Source organism: Rattus norvegicus, chromosome 1 (assembly GCF_021556685.1).
Source record: "Rattus norvegicus strain SHRSP/BbbUtx chromosome 1, alternate assembly SHRSP_T2T, whole genome shotgun sequence".
In the NCBI taxonomy this organism is placed as follows: Eukaryota; Metazoa; Chordata; class Mammalia; order Rodentia; family Muridae; genus Rattus; species Rattus norvegicus.
The window spans coordinates 78851609-78873980 of NC_141534.1; the positions used below are offsets into that span (position 1 = coordinate 78851609).

Consider the following 22372-nt stretch of genomic DNA (forward strand, 5'->3'; position numbering starts at 1 on the left):
TAGAGAAGGTTCTAGCGAAAGCTCTCAATTGTCCTCGTTAGCTTGAGCTGCCATCATAAGATACTATAGCCTGGTTGGCTTAAAGGGGCAGGGGGTAGAGAAATGGCTCAGTAGTTAGAACCCTTGTCTTTATTGCAGAGGTTCAATTCCCAGCACCCACATGGTGACTCACGACCATAACTCCAGTTCCAGGGATTCTGATGGCCTCTTCTGGCATCGGAGCACAGGCTTCTGTGTGGTGCACATACACATACAGGCAAAACATGTATACGTATAAAATATTGTAAACATTTTTCTTTTTACTTTTCTCCCGTGCATGCTGACAGCAGCCTCTACTCCCTCTGCTCCTCCCAGTCCTGTACTCATCACCCTCCCACACATCCACCTCCCCAGACCCATCCCTACTCCATTTCCCTTCAGAAAAGAACAGGCCTCTCAGGGATATCAGCCAAACACAGCATAACAAGAAGCAGGAAGACTGGGCCCATGCAGACTCTGACTGCTGTGCCAGTCTCTGTGAGCCCCCATGACTCCTGCTTAGTTGATATCTTTGGGCCATGTTCTCCTGGTGTCCACCCCTTTGGCTTCTACAATCCATCCTCTCCCTTTTCTGTGGGGTTCCCCTGAGCTCTGCCTAATGTTTGGCTATGTGTCCCTGCCTCTGCTCAATATACTCACACAAATAAACATTTTTAAATTTAATAATTTAAAGGAAGGTTTTAAAGGAGAGGGTGGGACAAGACAGCACCCAAGGACCTGCCACACCCCCATGACATAGTTCCTCCAGGAAGGCCTCCCCTGAAATTCTCAGAGCCTCCTACCAGCGGGAATGATGAACCTGTGCTGGACACTTCCTGTTCAAACCCCAGTGCTTGTGGTCAAAATCAGAACACCTATAAGCTTTTCTTAACAATATAAACAAACACTCTAAGCTTTTCTTACAAGAAACAGATGTTCTCTTAAACAGCTTTTGCAGAAGGAAAACATGCAAAAGAGCCTGATTGTGTATGACCTAATCACACAAAAGAATTCAGACTTTATTTTAAATAGCTTACAGAGGCTGGAAAAGGAGACCAAAAAAAATACATTGAACGTGTTGGACAGGACAAAGGAAAACAGCCAGTACCTTAACCTAGGAGTTCTTCCACGAACTAATCAGTTTGAGGTGCTCTATAACACAGTATCACAGACAGGCTGACTTCAGAGAAACTAGGTCCTCGTAGTTCCGCTATAAGCTGAAGTCCAAGGTGAGAGTACCAAACTGGTCAGGTTCTGGTGAGGGTTTTTCCTTGGTTTGCAGATGGCCTGCCTGTGTTCTTGCATGGGACAGAAGAAGACAAAGCCTTCTTGTGTGTCTGATCAAAGCGTATCAAAAAGGCCCATCCACATCATGACTTCATTAATCTCATTTCAAAATATCACCATATTGAAGGGTTAGGGCTTCAACATATGAGTTTTGGGGTGGCACAAATATCCAGACCATGAAAACCCAAACATGTATCTCAAGAGTAATTTTTTGTACAGCAACTGGAAATATTGCATGAAAACACTGTTTACTTATATAAATATAGACAGTTTATTTTCAAGTAAAAAAGTAAAAAATAGCTTCTCCCTGCTCTGAAGTTCCTCATTTTTCAGTATCTCCTGCCCAAGCCCCCAGCTTGTCTTAAAAAATTTTCTCAGGGTATCTTTTGTGGTATTGACTACTTTTCCACATCCACTGTAGCTACTATTTCTAGCAACCTAAAGACTCACTCTTTTTGTTCTCACCCCAACACAGATCTGTCAGGAGAAAGAGGCACCCTACTTTGCCTGGTTTGCCTGTTAGACTTAATACTCTATTTTCCTGGGACCTCAACTCAGGCTCAAAGCTCCACTACACTAGAAATGCCAATTGAAAAACACCTTCATTCACAAACCCTGATCCAAAATTCTGAGCATACCTCAGCTGATTTCAGATCTTCACTTCAAAATCCACCAACTACTTTTGTTCTTTGGCTTTCAAAGGGAGAATATTATAACGGCCCCACATACACAAAATATGTTATAGGCAGATAGTTCCCAATTTATGATTTTTTTAGCATTACGATAGTACAGAAGCAATATCCATTCAACTAGGAATTGGGTAAAAGTGACCTAGGCGGATGGTACGCAGGATACTAACTCTCACAATGCTGGGCAGCGGGATCAGGCCATGGCTTCCAGAAAGCCATACAGTCAGGAGAATGAACAACTGGGACTCCACATTACACTGTGCTGCTAAATGATCACATTTGGTAGGTCAGGTATATTAAATATCTGTTTGTCTCAGACGCTTCAACTTACGATGGGTTTATTGGGACATACGTCATCATAAGTCAAGAACACTTACACACATCCTCCATGTCTCTGAACACTTCTTTGATGTCCTTTTTAGCTTTTGCAGATATAGCGACAGCCTTAGGACATTTCCTCCGAATGTATACTCTGATGTCGAATCAGAGATGAGCTCCGGCTATATGCCTTACCACATTTGCTACATTCATATGGTTTCTCTGAAGAATGACTTCGCTGATGTCGGATAAGGTCTGAGCCACTACTGAATGCCTTCCCACATTCATTACACTCGTAAGGCTTCTCCCCAGTGTGACTTCTTTCATGTAGAATGAGGGATATGCGCTGAGTGAAGGACTTCTTACATATTTTGCACGCGTAAGGCTTCTCTCCAGTGTGAATTCTTTCATGCTGAGCAAGATGAGCACTCTGGCTGAAGGCTTTCCCACACAGGTCACATTCGTAAGGTCTGTCCTCGCTGTGAATTCTCTTATGTCGGGTAAGAGAGATCCGGTGACTGAAGGCTTTCCCACATTCTTCACACTGATAGGGCTTCTCTCCAGTATGAATTCTTTGATGTTCACTAAGAAATGACTGACGGCCAAAAACTTTACTACACTTATTGCACTTGAAAGGTTTCTCCTCCGAATGGATGTTGAGATGTACTTTAAGGTTTTTCATTCCACCAAACATCTTTCCACATTCCTTGCACTCGATGAGTTTCTTTTTCCTTTTATGGATTTTCTTGTGCTGAATAAAGGATGAAAGGCGATTGCATACCTTCTCACACTTGTTGCACTTAAACTGCTTCTCCCCACTATGAATTCTGAGGTGCAGAATAAGGGTTGAAAGTCGTCCGAAGTCTTTCTGACACTTATCACATTTGTAGGGGTTCCCTGAAGTGTGAGCTCTCTGATGAAGCATTAAGGCTGAGATCCTACTAAAGGACTTCCTGCATTTCCTACACGTAAAAGGGTTTTCTGACTGGTAAGTTCTCTGCCTGAGACTTTGAATTAAGGCCTTATTTTCATGAGTTTTCTTCCCAATACAAATTCTTTTATGTACAAGGACTGGCTTCTTTTTGAAGCCTCTCCCACATGCACTGTATTTTTGTATTCTCTTTCTGTTGTGAATCTTCTTATGAAGTAAAAGGGATGACATCCGGCTGAAGACTTTCCCACATTTTCTGCACTGGTGAATGCTGTCAATAGCGTGATTATTATGGTGTGGACTGAGGGATGGGCATGAATCTGAAGTCTTCTCATGGTGAAAATTTTCCTTTCCATTATGACTTCTTCTATGAATCATCAGAGTTAACTTTTTATTAAAAATGTCCCCACACTTATCACATTCATAGCTTTTATTCTGAGTGTGAACTCTCTGGTGAAGAATGAGAGATAAGATCTGCCTGAAAACTTGTCCACAAGTACTGCACTCATAAGACCTCTCTCCAGTGTGAAAGCCTTGATGGAGTTTAAGAGATAAGCTTCGAAAAAAGGTTTTCCCACAGCTATTACACTTTAAAGATTTCTTGCCTGAATGCCCTTTCTTGTTTTTTCTTGGGACTGCATTCTTGTTATGTTTTGCCTTCTCTGTGGGAACCTTTTGTTGTGAAGAATCTGGTTTCTTACAGATGCTTGGCCCAGATTTGTTACATTGACTTGGTGGTAACTTCTTGGTCTCATCCTTAGACCCTAATTCTGAAAGACACCAAAAAGTTAGGATTAGTTTTTCTGTAGTGAAGAAATGAAGTTCGTATAATAAAAAAGGGGTCATTGTAATTAGTGATTATAATGACCCAATGTTAACAAGAACAATGTGTCTTATCATAGTCCCCATTACTATACTGAGGTCTTGTGGTGATTACTTTTAATCATTGGTGTGACAAAATCCAGGATCACCTAGAAGGAGAGCCTCTGAGGATATCTTAATTATGTTAATTCACTATAGGAGGCACCAATCCCTGGGCTTGGGGTTCCAGAGTGAATAAAAAGAATGTAATTATATTAAAACTGTGGGCGGCACCATTCCCTAGGCTTGAGGGAATAAAAAGCAGAAAGCTAGCTGAGTAATGCACACATGAATTATTTCCTCAGCTCTTACCGTGGCTAAAGTGGCTGCTTCAAGTTCTTGCTGTTTTATCTTTCTCTCAATGATGGAGTGTAATCTGGAATTATGAACCAATACATCCTTTCTCCCTTAAGTTGCTTTTTTCTGGGTGTTTAATCATAGCCACAGGAATTCAGGGATATTTGAAATTTGAAAATGAATAAAACAATTTTTATGTATATGATGTAGTTTATACCATATGCCACATTTAGCTCTAGACTGTTCATCAGTTAAATGTAACTTACTATATGAAATGTTTACAAAAGGGAATATTTACACAGAAATGTTATGTGGTTACTTGGGAATAATGGTGAAACAGAAATTAACTGTAAATGGGTAAGAGAAATATTACCTGTGTGATAAAAATCATCTAAAACTGGATTATGGAGACATCAAACTTTGTAAATAAATGGGAAATGGATTATACTCTTTTGGTTTTGAAGAATGAGTTCACTATATTTCTTTCTTTCTTCTTTTGTTTGTTTGTTTGTTCTGTTTTTGTTTTTCAAGACAGGGTTTCTCTGCATAGCCTTGGCCATCCTAGAACTTACTCTGTAGACCAGGCTGACCTCAGATTCACAGAGACTTGCCTGCCTCTGCCTCACAAACGCTAGGATTTAAAGGCAGGCACCACCACTGCCCAGCTGGACAATACTTTCAAAGTTACAAATACTAAAAGCATATTCTTGAATAGCAAATCCTGAAAACCAAGAATATACTAACAATTAGTATTGAGTGGACATTTAAAACAATAAAAACTTTAAACTTAAGAGAAACAGAAAAAAAACTCCAAGGAAACAGAGTAACATATTAAGCTAAAAAGAATGAATCTATTATTTAAGTGATCAAATTAGAGTATGATGCATTAGTCTGAAAGGTTCAGAATAATTACTTGTGCTGATAACAGTGCTGTCATGCCTGAATTCCAAGCAATCAGGAGGCCGAGTCAGGAAGATCCTGAATTCAAAGTTAGCTTAGCACATATGCATATATGCAATGCAGTGTAATAAGAAACTGTCTCAAAATTAAAAGAAAAAAGTACCTTTAAAAGAGTTATTTTTGGGGGTTGGGGATTTAGCTCAGTGGTAGAGCGCTTGCCTAGCAAACGCAATGCCCTGGGTTCGGTCCCCAGCTCCGAAAAAAAGAAAAAGGAAAAAAAAAAGAGTTATTTTTCAAATAATAAGGTACTTATATAGCATATTGATTATGGACCTTAACTTACATTGGGGCACAATAAACAGAGCACAGGCTTTAGAACTGTACTATTCAATACAGTAGCCACTAGTTACAAGTACCAACGGGTACCTAAAATGTAGCTGGTATGATATGGGTCTATTATGTGAGTATAAAATAGATATACAGCAAATTGTGAATGAAGAAGGGCTATAGCCAGCCTGAGCATGACAAACATGGCTCGAATAGGAGCCCTTCCCCAACTCCATCTCCCATGGTGTAAACCCTTAGACTACATTCCTGAAGCTAGTCCCCAAGGTCTATTCCCTTAACTGGCCACTTCCTCCTCCTGAGGCTGACTACTGAGGTCCAGGTATCAAAGTATTAAAGTGCAGCAATCACAAGCTGACACTGGCTCACCTGATTAACCTGCCCAATTAAACACCTCATCCTAATACAGGGGTTTCCCCCTTTACCTTTATAAACTGTCAGTTGCCTGTGGACCACATCTGTCTCCTCTCTATCCAGAGGCAGTCCTTTGTCTCTCTGGGACAAATACCCTTTCTCCTGATTCTTTGTTCCCTTCCCCTTCTCCCTCATCCTCTGTCTCCTGTTTGTTGTCTCTTATTTCCTGCCCTCTCTTCCTCTGGGGCAAACAAATCTCCTTTGTGCTGAGTAGTTGGTCTTGGTGTATCCTGTGCCAACACCAAACCTTCTAGTGAAGATATTCCATTAAAAAGGCATGCAGAACATCTCATATACTACAGCATTGGGGTCATACCAGATTAATAAAATTATTAAAGAGAAGCCCTGCGTGGGTGATGGTAACACCATAAGCACTCTGCAAGAATCTTTTTTTAAAAGATTTATTAATTTTATGTATATAAGTACACTGTCCCTATCTTCAGAAGAGGGCATCAGATCCCTTTACAGATTGTTGTGAGCCAACATGTGGTTGCTGAGAATTGAACTCAGGACCTCTGGAAGAGCAGTCAATGCTCTTAACCGCTGAGCCATCTCTCCAGCCCACTCTGCAAGAATCTTGATTGCTGACTATCTTTCTATGCCCCGTTGTGTTCTTTAAATTGGATAGCATTGGGCTCACCAAATAGCTCAGCGGGTTAAAGCATCTGCCACCAAGCTTGGCCTGTATTTGACCTCCTGGACCAAGGTACAGGACAACCTTCAAGTTGTCCTTTAATCTCCAAATCTGCACTGTGGTGCATGTGCATGTGTGTGTGCAATGTAATTTTTTTAAAAAAGATTTATTTTATGTATATGAGTACACTGTAGCTGTCTTCAGACACACCAGAAGAGGGCATCGGATTCCTTTACAGATGGTTGTGAGTCGCCATGTGGATGCTGGGGATTGAACTCAGAACCTCTGAAAGAGCAGCTAGAGCTCTTAACCGCTGAGCCATCTCTCCAGCCCTACCATGTGATTTTTTAAAAAATTTAAATGAGGGCTAGAGAGATGGTTCAGTGGTTAAGAGCACTGACTACTCTTCCAAAGGTCCTGAGTTCAATTCCCACATAGTGGCTCATAACCATCTGCAATGATTTTAATGATCTGTAATTTTTTTAAAAAATTTAAATGAAATGAATACAATTGCTACCTGACAGGATTTCTCTGAGAACTATAAATAATAAATATAAATTTTCTGGTCCATACTATCTCCTCCATCTGTTAATTCTAGTGTTCAAACACCTGAGAACTGAAGCTTTTTTAGTTTATTATTGATGTTGAGTAATTAAGAACAAAAAGAACAAGACTATTCAAAGGGTCTTCAATTATTGTATTTTAGAAGATGTGAGTCTCTCAACTGCCAACTGTATACCAGAGAGACAAGCCTCTGGGCTTGAGAAGGATTATTTTGATTGGGATAAATGAAGGAAGACCCTCCCATTGTTGGGTGTTGCATAGCATTTTCCTCTATTACAACCATTGATCTGGGAAAGAAATTCATTAAGACACAGGACGTAGGAAAGCAGGAGGATAAAACAGTATGTTGTAAAGGAGGAGCTCATTAAGACATAGGATGTTAAAATGGATGTGAAACATTCCATCCTGCAAAAAAACTCATTAAGATACAGGATGTTCTAAGGAGAGATAAAATCACATTATCTTGCAGAGAAGCTTGTTAAGTTCAGAAAGTAAACATCAAAGGTTTTAGGAAGTTCCTGAAACTGAAAAATACATTAGGCTTCTCCCTCCTGAACATATATATCCAAGCAGTAAAGGTTCCTGAAAGACATTCTCAAACAAAAGAGGCTCAGACTACCTGAGCTACCTGCAAGAGATACTCCCCAACCTCTTAGGTAGACAAGGCAAGTTGTACAGTATGCTCCAGTTTTATAGCCTTTGTGAGCTGTTTCTTGTGTTGTTGTGTAACAGTGTCCTCCAAGATTGAAACATGCCATTCTATTTGGAAGCTCTTTGGGCAGGATGATAAATACCTCAAGATACCATCAGGAAGTCCCTGAAACTGATCAGATTCACTAGGTCCCCTCCCTGCCAGAGTAAATAATAAAAGCTGAGAGTCCCTTTCAAACAAAGGAAGCTAAACTGCTTTGAAACCAAACCAGCTGCCTGAAAGAAACAGAAACCAGCTAAGCTGCCTGGAAGATCAGAGTCACTGGGAAAGGATGCTCTCCAATCTGTTGACTTGCCTGTAGGCTATGTGGTATGGTACAGGTTTCCCAGTTTCTGTGGGCTATCACTCATGCTGGGGTGGTCCTGGGTGATGCAGTTGTCTTTCAGTTGTTTCTGCTCCTGTAAGTAATCCCTTAACACACTCCTGTTAAGTAACTCCAATAAAACTCATTGATTTATCAAGTTGGATTCTGGTGGTATCCTTAAGTTGGTCTGCCACTGGTTTCCTGTCTGGGGTGAGCAGATGCTTGTCTACCTTGAAGGGACTCTAGTTAGTTTGCGAACATGACTCTGATAGGCCTTGCCCTTCTCCCGTATTTCCTCTGTCTTGCTAAAAAACCCTTAGACTACATTCCTAAAGCTAGCCCCCAAGGTCTATTCCCTTATTTGGCCACTTCCTCCTCCTGAGGCTGACTACCGAGGTCCAGCTATCAACTATTGAAGTCCAGCAATCACAAGCCCTCTTTGGCTCACCTAATTAACGTTCCCAATTAAAATTAAACACCTCATCCTAACATATGTTTTTTCTCTTGTACCTTTATAAACCACCATTTCCCTATGTGTCACGTCTGTCCCCTCTCTATTCCAAGGCAGTTCTTTGTTCCTCTGAGACAAAGATCCCTGCCCCCTCCACTTCCACCCCTATTCCTTGCTCCCTTCACCTTCTCCCTTATACTCTATCTCCTGTCTTTGTCCCTTATTCCCTGCCCTATGTTTCTCTGGGCAAATAAATCTTTGTGCTGAGAACTTGGTCTTGGGGGTCATGAGCCATTACCAATCTCTTACACATCTCTCGCCAGAATAGTGTTGGATAACGGGGTGACACCAGAGGTCCTGGGCTATATAAAAAGAATGTTGAATGAACACAAACATCCATAACTTCTTGACAGTCACACTGCCCTTTTGTGGCTGTGTGAATGAAAATGGCCCCACCGGAGTTTCATATATTTTAATGATTAAATAACAGTTAGTTAATGGGGAAGAGGAGGTGTGGCCTTGTTGGGGTGGGCGTGGCCTTGTTGGAGGAAGTATGCTACTGGGGGCCAGCTCTGAGATTCCCAAAGCACACACCAGGCCTAGTCTCTCTCTGTCTCTCTCTCTCTTCCTCTCTGTATGTGTGTATATGTGTGTGTATCTGTCTCTCTGTCGGTCTCTCTGTCTCTGTCTCTTCCTCCCCCCAACACCCTCCTCACTGCTACCTACAGATCAGGATGGTAAAGCTCTCTCAGCTACTGCTCCAGTGACACGCCTGTTTGCTTTCTGCCAGGAAGACCATGAACTAACCCTCTAAAACTGTAAGCAAGCCTCCAATGAAATGCTTTCTTTTACAAAGCTGCCTTGCTGTCTTCACAGCAACAGAACAGTGACTAAGACACCCCTCTCCCTTAAGTTGCTTTCATCAGAGTATTTTACCACAATTGACAGAAAGGTGAGAGAAGACTAGGGGTTGGGGATTTGGCTCAGTGGTAGAGCGCTTACCTAGGAAGCGCAAGGCCCTGGGTTTGGTCCCCAGCTCTGAAAAAAAAGAACCAAAAAAGAGAGAGAGAGAGAGAGAGAGAGAGAGAGAGAGAGAGAGAGAGAGAGAAGACTAGCCCTACATGATTTATCAAAATATCAGTGTTGTGACTTTGAAGTTCCAATCCAGCCCTTGCTGGACGCAGTCAATGTACAGTCTAGGACTTCCTCACCTTTCTCAAGTCTGTACAGTTCTGAATTGGGAAGCACATGCTGCTCCATGAGTGCTACGTAAAGAAAATTCCCGCAACTGTCCAATATCTGGTGATAACTATCAAAATTATTATTAGGAGATACAGAACATTCTGGTAAAGTGAGGAATTAAAGTAACATCATTTCACAGTGAAGCCACAAGATCAGATCAAACAAGAAGTCTGGCTCCCCAAGGCTCACAGAACACGGTGGAGAAGTGGGTAGAAAGAATGTTAAAATCAGGACAGAGAGGAGCCGTGGCCATCGCACTCATGAATTCACTGCAACTGTGGTCACCTGCCCAAGTTGAAGCCAGCAAGATCAGTAAATATTCTAGCAGGCAACACTAAAAAGAACCGGGTGGTTTGCAACAAACAAAACAAACAGAAAGTGGAAGGGGGCATACAAGGGAGTGCCAGGGCACTGGGACGGTTGAGCTGGGGTAGACATTGAAGGGACCTGTACTCGGCACAAGACAGCGCAAGAGCAAATTCTCAGCACAAAAGAGACTTATTTGCCCAGAGGGACAAAAAAGCAGGAAATAAGAGACGAAGACAGGAGACAGAGGACTAGGGAAGAGGGGAAGAAAACAAGGGATGGGGAACAGGTATTTGTCCCAGAAGGACAAAGGCCTGCATCTGGATAGAGAGGAGACAGATGTGGCCCATAGGCAAAAGGCCGTTTATAAAGGTAAAAGGGAAAAAACCCCGTGTTAGGATGAGGTGTTTAAATTTAATTGGCTATGTTAATTAGGTGAGCCAAAGAGGGCTTTTGATAGCTCGACCTTGGTAGTCAGACACAGGAGGAGGAAGTGGTCAAATAAGGAAATGGATCTTGTAATCTAATTGTTTTTAGCAAGGCAGAGGGAATGGGGGAGAAGTACAAAGTCTGTCTTGTTTGCCATGCTCAGGCTGGCTAGAGTCCCTTCAGATACTGTATACACGTATAAAACCCTCAAAAAATATATATACATATATATATACATATATACACATATACATATATACACTGGAGAAAGGAAAGGTGGCTCAGTTGACAGGAGTGTACAGTGCTGTAGAGGATCTAAGCACACGAGCCGGGTAGTTTACAACCACCTAACTCTAGCTCTGGGTGAATCTGATGTCTCTCCCATCTGCTGGCACCTGCACTCATACAAACATATACACATAATAAATAATAAATAAATAAACAAATAGAATTTTGGAATTTATCGTAGAATCCTTCCTGGTTCCAATCTCACTGGCTTTCCTTTATCTATTTTGTCAAGTTCTTGTCTTTTACGTGAGTGTTCATGTAAGGGTAGGTACATGGAGAAGCTGGATAATGGTGTTGAATCTCCTGGAACTGGAGTTCCAGGTACCCACCCACCAGCAGTGCTAAGACTCAAGCCCAGCTCCTCTGGAAAAGCAGTGAGCTCTCTCAGTCACGAGACCATCTCTCCAGACACTGCCTAATGGCTCCTTCTTTGCATCTTTATGGACTGAGGACTTCTCCTTTTCCTCTAACGAATATTAGTGCACCCCTTCAGTTCATCTCCCTGTTTCTAAGAAGAGAGTCTGAACCAGAGCAGATGTTAACGTTAAGCCCAGTGATAATCGTACAAGCCTGGGGACCTGAGTTACATCCCTGGAACCTACATAAAGGTGGAAGGAAAGAATCATGTCCTCAAAGCTATCCTCTGACCTCCACACATACACTGTGGCATGCCCATGCCCACCCAGAGAACAGACAACACACACATATCAAAAACATTTAAAAGCAAATTAAAATAAAATGGGACATATTCCAACTTCTAGAAGGCAGATGCGAGTCTACACATAGCAAGAGAAACGACAGGTCAATGCAATGCGTTTGATGATATGAAAAAGGCCTTTGAGGTGCCTCAGCCAGTAAAGGTACTTGCTTCTAAGTCTGGTGGCCTTAGCTTGATTTCTGAGACCCTCATGGCTGAAGGAGAAAACCAAATCCCGTACGTTGTCATGTGATGTTCACAGAACATCCACATACCTATCCACCAACTGACCCTTAGGTATCCACACACAAAAAGGGAAGAGATAAAACAAAAACAAAATCCCTGGGTTGGAGATATGGCTCAGTGATTAAAACACTTGCTGAATAACCGTAAGAGCCAGAATCTGGATTCCCAGAACCCAGGTAAATGATAGGTTGTCCCTGTGGCCTGTGTGCAGTTCCAGCCTCAAGAGACCCAGAGCACGCTGGCTAGCAAAACTAGCTACAACGCTGTGGAGCTCCAGGTTTGATTGATAGAGTCTGCCTCAGTGAGAAAGATGGAAGACTGATGAAGGATGATTCCTGACACCAACCTCAGGTCCCCAAATGCACCCGCACACCTGTGCCCATGTGCAAACATGCATACATACACATGCTCAATTCGTGCACATGTACATGTGACACATACATACATGCACATACAGAGAGAGAGAGACAGAGACAGAGATAAAGAGACAGAGACAGAGAGACAGAGCAAGAGAATGGAAAAAGAAAAAAAGTTTAAAGTATAACCTATAACCAAACAGAAAACAAGGAAAAATATACTTCAGGATAGAATGGGAAAATGTTTTTGCTTTGTTTTTAGTTTTCTTAGTTTTGCTGTTGTTGTTGTTGTTTGTCCGTTTTGGTTTCTTTTCTTTTTTCTTTTTTTTTTTTGGTTCTTTTTTTCGGAGCTGGGGACCGAACCCAGGGCCTTGCGCTTGCTAGGCAAGCGCTCTACCGCTGAGCTGAATCCCCAACCCCCTGTTTTGATTTCTTGAGACAGAGTTTCACCATGTAACTCTGGTTGGCCTGAACTCACCAGGCTGATCTTAAACTCACAGAGATCCACCTGCCTCTGCCTCCTTGTGCTGGGATTAAAAGCGTGTGCCACACCATCGGGGCAACATCTTCTCTTTTTAGAAGAAAATAAATAATAGTAGTAACTGCTCCCATGTTGAGGCATAGAGATGCAGCTTCCAGACAGGGTCAGTAAGGACTGGTGACAGGTGCACGTAGGGGCTGGAATGCCGCCCTTGAGAAGAAAATGTTTTTCTCATTTGGCCTTAAACTGTGTTCTACTGTGTCCTGTTTCTGTGGAAGCGGTTCTCATGCTAATAGGAAGAGGGGTGATTTGTTATGTGAATATTTTGAGAAGAAGCCTTTGTTTAGTCTTGCCTCAGTTGTTCCTGGTATCCTGGGAATAATGATCTTATGGTACATTGCCAAAATGGAAATGGAAGTAATGCATATTCATATCTAGCTTGTAACTGCATGCAGTTGCTTCTGCCTTGGCTCTGCATCCCCTGTGTCCTGGTGGTGTGCGACCATACCCAGGGCCCCCAACGCACTAGACACTGACACTCTGTTCCTCAGGGCCTGTGACTTTTGAGCAAGGTTCAATGCATGCAAGATTCAATGTGATCTGGGGTATTAAAGGGAAGGAGGGAGCTTTAAAGTGAGAGTAAGAGAGATAAGAAGAGAAGATTGGAGGAGGGAAGAGGAAGGAGAGGGAACACTCCATGGTGACTGCCTCTGAGCCATGAGCTGGATGGCTGGGACACCACAGGAACCTCTTCCTCAAAATCCCCAGAATAGCCATTAAAGAACACTGTCAACCACAGGAAATGGCTGACTTCTTATAAATATTTCAAGGAGTACTAGGATACATGGTGAGGGGCCTTGGGATTCAATCAGGTTTTGGGGTTGAATCCTTTGGCTGGGATTAGTGTCCTTACAGTGTTCCTTCGTCCTTTCTACCCTGTGACAACACAGTATAAAGGCCACATCTATGAGCCTAGCTAAGCCTGGCTCATCATTAGATACTGTATCTGCTAGAGTCTTCCTCTTAGACTTCCCAACACTTGGGACCGTGTATGGTAAATTTTTACTGTTTACCAGTAGTTTGTACTGCTGTGGCACCTTCCGCAGCTTGAATGACAAAACTTAGGCCTTGGTTCTCAGTCACTCACCAGGACCCCGGCGCTTTCTTGATGGCTCCACCATCCATGGTGCTTTCCCTTTCTCCAACAAGGCGATGATATTTGGCCTCCGGCAGGCAAGTCCTACACATGGGACAAATACCCATCATTAAGTGGACACCACTGAAATCTGAGCCAAGTCCTGTGTTAATAAAACGTGGGTTCCTCCTCACAGTGGGAATACACTGTGATGTAGGGATACAATGTGAGAGGCAACTGCAGAAATGGGGGATGGCAGGAGTAAGGGTAGATATGGTGATGTCCTTTTCTATTTGTGTGTGTGATGGGATGGGGGGGTAAGGTTTCGAAACAGGGTTTCACTGTGTAACCCTGGCTGCCTTGGAACTTGCTCTGTAGACTAGGCTGGCCTTGAACTCACAGAGATCTGCCTGCCTCTGCCTTCTGAGTACTGTGATCAAAGACATGTGCCCTGAGAACATAGTTATTTCTAAGAGAAGTAGATTCATGATTCCTGGCACTCACCTCCTAAAAACTTGGGCCCTCCCAAGTGGTGATTTTCATATATTAACGAGATAGCAGGTGCACGTGAGCTCCTCAAAATCAGCCAGAGAAATCAACAGTGATTATAACTTTGCCCTCCATCCTGTCTCCTAACTTCACAAGAGGGCTAGCAAATCAAATCAATTCCTGGCCCATCAATCAAACCAGTATATTTATGAGCCTAAAGGAAGGGTTCAGGGAGCATCAAGGTTGCTGAACACATGGGGACTAGGGAGGGCACGGAGACTGGCACTCTTTTCTCCCAATCTCTCCTGATTCGTCTCTTCATCTGCAGCCTCTACAGCATCTTGTATGCTGAGTTAGCAAACTTGAAGCATACACCTCGAGTCCTATCAAACCTGGGAGAGGGCAGTTTGTGGGAACCTTCAACCTACAGTTAGTTGGGACCTTCAGAGGCCTGGACTTGTAAATGGTGTCTGTGGTAGTTTGAATATGCTTGGCCTAGGGAGTGGCACTATTAGGACGTGTGATCTTGTTGGAGGAAGTGTGTCACTGTGGGAGTGGGTGACCTCTTAACTGCCCGAGGACAGTCTTCTAACGACCCTTAGATCAAGGTATAGAACTCTCAGCTCCTCCTGTGCTGATGCCTGCCTGGATGCTGCCATGCTCTTGCCTTGATGATAATGAACTGAACCTCTGAACCTGTAAGCCAGCTCCAATTAAATGCCTTTATAAGAGTTGCCTTGGTCATGGTGTCTGTTCATAGCAGTAAAACCAAAACTAAGGCACAATCTGAGGTAGGGATAGCCTTGTGACAATGAGTCCTTAATCTGTGGCTCTGATACTGACCCAGGTAGGGAGTGCCAGCATGACAATGCCAGCATGACAGTCAAGTAAGAACTGTTTGGTTTGGGGTAACCTCCTGCTCTGGTATCAGAGTGTTCTGGGCTTGAACGGTTAAGTGGCTTTAACTTTTCATATAGAGAAGGTGAAAGCTAAGTTTTATATACAGTAGAGTTACTTAATCTAACTCTATAAAATAAATTATTTTTCTGAACATAGGGTCAGGTGCTTCTGGCACAAGGTCTTCCACTATCATCGTTCAGGTCTAAAACACTCATTCTATGATCCATTGGTATGTCAGAACTCCATTCATGGTTCTGAGGCCGAAACATATATGTATTTAAAAAGCAAGTAGTACATACATTACTGACATTATACATTAAAAGAGTTTTAATTGTCACACACACACACACACACACACACACACACACACACACACACACATACACGCACGCACACACACAGGAACTTGGGTCCATTGAGGATTTACAAAGTTAAAGAGTTTGACTTTACATGGCCTCAAGTTCTGCAATCTAAAGGTGCCCTTGGCCAGTTGAGGTTCTATTTCAATTTCCAGTATGACTCCCCCGTTCACAGAACTCATCTCATATAAGCAGACCAGACAGCACACCACCATTCTCTTTCAGAAATCTGAATTCTAGCTTTGCAAGTCTCTTCCTTTCAGCCCTAAAAGGCCATCGGTTCTTCCCTTTCTTGCCACAGCCTTCAAGCTGCATGGTAGCTGCGTCCCTGTCCCCACCTCTGTGTTAAATCCACATTCAAGTTCGCTTCTTCACACCTGTCGACTCCCTATAGCACATTCTTTCTAAACAACAATGAAAAGAATACCATGGCGAGGGGGACTGGAGAGACGGCTCTGAGGTTAAAAGCAATGGCTGTTTTGCAGAGGACCTGGGTTTGAGCCCTAGCACCTACATGGTGACTTACAACTGCCTGTGACTGTGGTTCCAGGGGATCTGATGCTCTCTTCTGGCCTCCATAGGTATCAGGCATGCACACAGTGTGCATACATACATGCAGGCAAAATACTCATACACATAAAATACATACATCATAAAAAAGTGCGGTCTCCATATGACCCACCTTATTTATAAATATATAACCAAGGGAAATAAAAGCATATGCTGCAAAACCTATTTGTGAATGCTCACCGCGGTAATTCATTAAAAGTAGAGCAACATAAACACCCATTGGTTAACAAAAGATGAACTCTAGCCATACGATGTAACTGTTCACTAAAACCCCAGAATAAAGAACAGATATGTGCAGCAACAGTTGCAAAACCTCAAAATGCTATACTAAATGAGAACAGGTCATACAGTCATGACTCCGTCTGTATACGAGGCTCAGATGAACAAATACAAAGAGACGGGATGTTGGCTAGGGATTTCCCACTCCCATACGATATACAGACACCGGCAACGAAGTGCTCTTGACTGCCAGGTTTCACTGGGGAATAATGAAAAAGGTTCCAAAACTGATCGTGGTAACTTGTGTCTAACTCTGTGACTACAGTAAAAACCCAACCGACTGTGTAATTCAGAAACAGACACAGACAACACACACACACACACACACACACACACACACACACACACACACACACACTTTTTAAAAAGTGTGCACAACTTCCATTTTCCTGAAAAGACCCTAACTCATACATGCCCTTCACAGGTTGGTTCTGGATTACTGACTGGGGCTGGGATTAGGGAGTGTGGGCCATGACACCTTACCAACTGAGACCAGATTGTGATAGTTCTCCAACATGACATCTTCGTACAAATCCTTCTGATTGGGACTCAGCCATTCCCATTCCTCCTGTGAGAAGTAGATGGCTAAGTCCCCAAAAGTCACTGGTGCCTGAAATGAAAGAAAATTACAAGTCTCTTCAACCATGAACTTCAAAAGTGCTTTCTGCATGACTGGAGAAAAACGATGACTATAGGAGGCATGTCATGACAGGGGTTCTGAGACCAATAAAAACCAGAGGTATTTAATAATTTTAATAGCATGTAACAGAATAATGTAATAAGATAATGAAACTGTTATTAAAGACCATGCTGCTTAAAAAAAAAAACAGTGATTTGGACTTACTGGTTTTTATAGTGGAGGCATTTTTTTTCTCTAAGTACCTAACTTTACTGGTTCACTCAGTAATCACCCTTAGTAGTGGTAAGACATTGCCAAGAGGATCGTAGTAATACTACGAATGAGGGAACTAAGACCTAGAAAAGTGAGGTAAATTATTGCAGTCTCACATAATTACTAAGTAATGGAGCTGGCATTCAATCGTACAGTCTGGCTCCTTCCAAATTAAAATCCATTCTTTAATCTGGTTATGAATGGAACATGATAACAAGATGATGGTGTGTGTGTGTGTGTAGATGGTGTGTGTGTGTATGGGGTGGGGGATAGCAGTACACGTTCATTTGAGTGTGAGCATGTGTAAGGGTGCACACATGCCAAGCAGATGGAGGACCGGGGTCGATCAACTGTTCTCTACCTTGTTTTTTGAGACAGGATTTCCCGATGAATCTGGAGCTTCAGAGAGCTACCTCTCTCTACCTCCCAGCAGTGGGATTATAGCTGGATATTATAGACCTGACCTTTATTTCTTTTTTTTTCTGACCTTTTTGTTTTACATTTATTTCCTTATTTATGGGTGTATGGTGCAAGGTGGATGTCAGAGGACAATCTGGAGGAGAAGTCAGTTCTCTCCGACCACAATATGTCTTGGGAATCAACCTCGGTGACCAGGCTTGGTGGATGGTGCCCTTATCTACTGAGCCATCTCACTGGTCAGCGCGTAGCTTTTAAAAATAGGGATCTGGGGGCTGGGGATTTAGCTCAGTGGTAGAGCGCTTACCTAGGAAGCGCAAGGCCCTGGGTTCGGTCCCCAGCTCCGAAAAAAAAGAACCAAAAAAAAAAAAAAAAAAATAGGGATCCTAACTTGATTCCCCTGCTTGAATGGCAAGCACTTTACTGCCATCTTCCCCAGCTCCAGGAAAACTTATATAGAGTAACTAGGTCCCACTCTGGGTTGGCTATTGGTATTTCTTCCATGAAAATGGGTATGGGGAGCTGGGGGGGAAGGGGCGCAGGTACACAATGTGAAAATAAACTGTGTGGGACCATAAAGACCCAGGGTTACAGTCACCACTTGCCTTGGATTTTGATTTCCCTCGGGCTGCAGGCATTCTTTCCTCCCAGCTTTGACGGTCCACATTCAGAGACTGAGACCGAGAGCTAGCAGAAAAGAGAGATCATGAAGCTCAATGGCCTTCGAGCGTGGTCCTGAAGTCTCCGGTCGCCAATCACCTGTCCCAGGCCAAGTCACCCGAAATAAGTCCCACCCCCACCCCCACTAAAGTCAGGAAGGGGCAAGGAGAGAATATCACACAACACTGTCTGTTCGGACGATCACAGTAGGCTCATGGCCAGACACCGATAAAGAAAGTACAGACACCTGGCAGCCACCTGACGGCGGGTGACTGCAGGTGCTGGGCGCCGTACTGAGAGTCAAAGTTCCTGATCCCATGTACCATTCATTCAGGGCATAGTGATTTAGGGTCAAAAGCAGGAATCCTTACTATTTCGTTCGACACTCCCAGAGCTACCATACCCAGAGAAGCTGCATAACAAGAAGCAGGCGCTGGAGCTGGGCATGGAGCTCAGCTGGTAGAGTGAGGTGGCCTAGCATGCACTCAGCCCCGGGTTCCACATCCAACATAACATAAACTAGGCATGGTGGCACATGCCTACCCTAAGGGGTAAAACAAGGCACAGGGGACCAGAGAAAGAGATGCAGGAGCTGAGAAAGGCCTCTCTCAGGAGGGTAGCAGTGAGCTGAAGTCTGAATGTAGTAAGCACGTGAGCCACAAGGTACAGGGAAGACAACTGTCTAAGTACAGCCAAGGCCCTGTGCTAAGCATGGGCTTGAGGTGTAGAGAGATCTAACAAGGCTATGTGCGGCCAGGGGTGGGAGGGCTTGAGGTGGGGGTGGCACAGGTCCTTAATCCCAGCCAGGGCTATACAGAGAAACCTCCCTCCCACCTGGATGTCCTACCTACTACCCCAACCCACCCCTATCTCCCCTCCCACCCCCACCCTCTGGCAAAAAAAAAAGGCTATGTGCTAAGACAGTAAGGTGAGGAAGGTTGGTGGAATCAGGTCAGGAAGGAGGCGGTGAGCAGTTTCTGTGATAAGATTACTGGGGGAAAGGTGAGAGGAACTGAGCAGGAGAGAGACTAATCAGACTTTTCTACTTAACAAAACTTGGAGGTGGCTACTTGGCATAAAAACGGCTTTGGTGACTGTGGAGAAAGCAAGCAGTGTCAGTCATTAGGCAGCTATATCAAAACTGTGGGCAAAATGTGGCCAGTATAGACTAAGGAAACCTCTTTACCCATTTGCTACAAGAGTCTCCATCCCGAATTTAAGAAGTAGTACCTGACATTTTTTTTTTTTTTGAGACAGTCTGACTGTGTAGCCCTGTCTTGGAAATCTATTTGTAGACCAGGCTAGACTTGAATTCACAGAGATCCACCAATCAGTCCACCTTCCTCTGTCTCCCAAGTGCTATTGTGTGTTAGCATTAAAGGGCCCTTTGTGCCCAATCCCCAATGCCCCTCCATTGAAGCTCTCAAGCTATCCTGATAAGGAAGACACCCAACAGGTTCCACAGGGTGCACCTTTCCCTCAGGACCATACTTGGGCAGACACCAAGAAGCCAGATGCTTGCCTAAGGGTAAAAGGAGTATGTGGGGGGGGGGGGTGCACCACTGCTCAAACCAGAACCTCTGGTAGAGGTGAAAGACAGCCAAATTCCAAATGCAGAATTCACCACTACAATCCTACCTGTACACAGGACAACAGCACAACACAAAACCTCCACTCTCAGCACTACAACAAAGGCCAGACTCTACACTGCACTCAGTATGTCTCAGGCATTATACAAGGCATTTCATCTGTGTAATTTCATATTCCATTTAGCCTTTCCATCAACACTCTGATGGGCACCATTTATCCCTTTGTACAAAAGGAAAAGTCTCATCCTTAACAGGTTCAGTTTCCCAGAGTAGGCCATCACATCTCCTCTGCTAGAGGAGCCCGTTGCCATGGTAACAAATGAGATGAGGCACAATCAATCACACACTGGCACACACTCACAAAGCCACTGTCATCTGGTGGCTCACAGTATCTCTAGACTTCAGCCTCTCTCTCTCTCTCTCTCTCTCTCTCTCTCTCTCACACACACACACACACACACACACACACACACACACACACAAACACACACGCAAACACTCTCACACCCGCACAGCTAGGAACAAAAGAGATGCTCAGAATTGTTTGCCCACACCCTCGGCCCCCTCCAGCATGCGGTGGCTTCCTTTTCCCACTACGCCACTAATCAGTTCCTGTACAGTCACCTGTTCCTGGGCCCCACGGGCCGAGTGCCCCCCTCCACCTCCATCATTCTGTCACACTCACACACAAGTACAACCGAGATGCTCAGAACTCTGTTCCTACAACCACTAGCGGCCCCTTCCTGTGGTGCCTTCCTTTATACAGGTCATATCACGCAGTTGGTAGTATTCGCACCTGTTTCTTGACAGGCCTAGTCAGTCTCCGTGTGTGTGTGTCTGTCTCTCCCTCCATTTCTCTCTGCCACATACACACACGTGGAGTCGCCTGAAGGATTCTCATACTGTGTCCACCGGACAAGACACGCTGAGCGTACACGAAGCTTCAGGCGTGCACACAAATCAACTCAGATCACCAGAACGACCCAAGCAAACAGGTCTCTCTTTCTCTCTCTCTCTCTCACACACAAACACACGCACAAACACGCACACAGACACACACGCCATTCAGTATTTCCACCGAAGGCTCGCGGTCACCAGACCTCTCACCTATCTCCCTACAGCGTCCTCCGTCTCACAGCTGCCACAGAACTGCCAGCAACAGAGCCCCCGCGCCTGCGCACTCGCCTGCCCGACCCGCAGGGATCCCTTCAGGGCCTCTCCCCCCTCGCCCCGCCCCTCGATCAAGACGTAGGCCAGTACGGCCCCGCCCCCAGGGCTTCCCCGGGAGCGTGGAGCCACGCCTCCCGACGCACAACTGGACGCTGCTCTCGCCGGGCCCCAGAGACAGCGCGAAGCCACGCCCTTAATAATTTGCATAGAGGGCGCAGAGGGGCGGGCTCTTCTGCGGACGCGTGTGTGCGCTCCTACGCTAAGCGATTTTCTAAGGGGTACCAACAAGCTCGTCAACATCCACACAGCATTCCTCTATTCCCGGGTGCTTCTTCTAGCGCTCCACACCTTGGGCTCACTTGGCTTCCACGCGCCTCACGCCGTGCGCAACCGCGAGCTTGTACCGCCAACCTTTCCGGCTTTGGTCAGGGACTATGGATGTCCACGCCCAGAACCTGAAGGAAGGGCGTTTTCCCTCTGGTTGCCTGTCTGGAAACCTTTTGACCCTGAAAGAGGACAGATTTTCTTCAGTGGCTGTTCAGAAGTCCATGGAGAAATGATGGCCACGTGAGAAAGAAGAGGAGCGTTCTACCTTGGAGTCTGATTGAAGACTCCAGAGCACATTCATCACTGCTTATTAATAATGCTTTACTTCCTACCAAGCTGTAAACCTGAAATTTTCTAGGAATCTCAGGAGAAATCCCACTTAAAGGGGTAAGGCCAGCCCTAAACCTCTTGAGCAACCCTAATGTTTTCTGGTTCTACTATATCAGATTATAACTCCATTCAAGCCACTTCCAGAACCAACTCACATCTCACCAAGGAGAAAAGGGCTGGGGGTGATACTTGAGGGAACTCTAGGCTCAGTGAAAGACAAGGAATGACTCGGGTCACACGGCAATCAGGATAATTTCGACACCAGACCCTGTTGTGGCATCCCTTAGCAAGAAGTCATTGGTGTATCCACAGTGAAATGCTGCCAGCAGCATAATTCAGTATATCCAACCAGAACATAACAAGTGCCTAGAGAAAGGGAAATGACTTATTTAGTCAAGACAGTGATGAATGTCAACCGTGGCATCTGAATGGTCATTGTGTGAGGAAACACCGTTCTTAAGATTCCATAGCTCTCCCAACAGCAC

General features: G+C 44.3%; 1 protein-coding gene across 1 annotated transcript; it reads right to left on the bottom strand.

Annotated features, from left to right (window-relative positions):
• Positions 1 to 1001: 1001 nt before the first annotated feature.
• Positions 1002 to 21237, bottom strand: Zfp667 (zinc finger protein 667). Its single transcript, NM_001008557.1, has 5 exons — positions 21168 to 21237; positions 18417 to 18498; positions 16986 to 17112; positions 13918 to 14010; positions 1002 to 4013 (listed from the first exon to the last, which is right to left on the bottom strand). Exons 2-5 carry the CDS (start codon positions 18447 to 18449, stop codon positions 2440 to 2442), a joined length of 1827 nt encoding a protein of 608 aa, NP_001008557.1. The 5' UTR covers positions 18450 to 18498; positions 21168 to 21237; the 3' UTR covers positions 1002 to 2439.
• Between the last annotated feature and the right edge of the window lie 1135 nt (positions 21238 to 22372).

Bases quoted from the DNA above. Each gene is read 5' to 3' on its own strand.
- Zfp667 (NM_001008557.1), bottom strand. From the start codon at position 18,449: ATGCCTGCAGCCCGAGGGAAATCAAAATCCAAG. The intron at 14,011-16,985 runs GTAAGGTGTCAT...TCCCATGTGTAG, and splicing joins TCACAATCTGGTCTCAGTTG to GACTTGCCTGCCGGAGGCCA. The intron at 4,014-13,917 runs GTGAGTGACTGA...GGTGTCTTTCAG, and splicing joins AAGAAAGCGCCGGGGTCCTG to AATTAGGGTCTAAGGATGAG.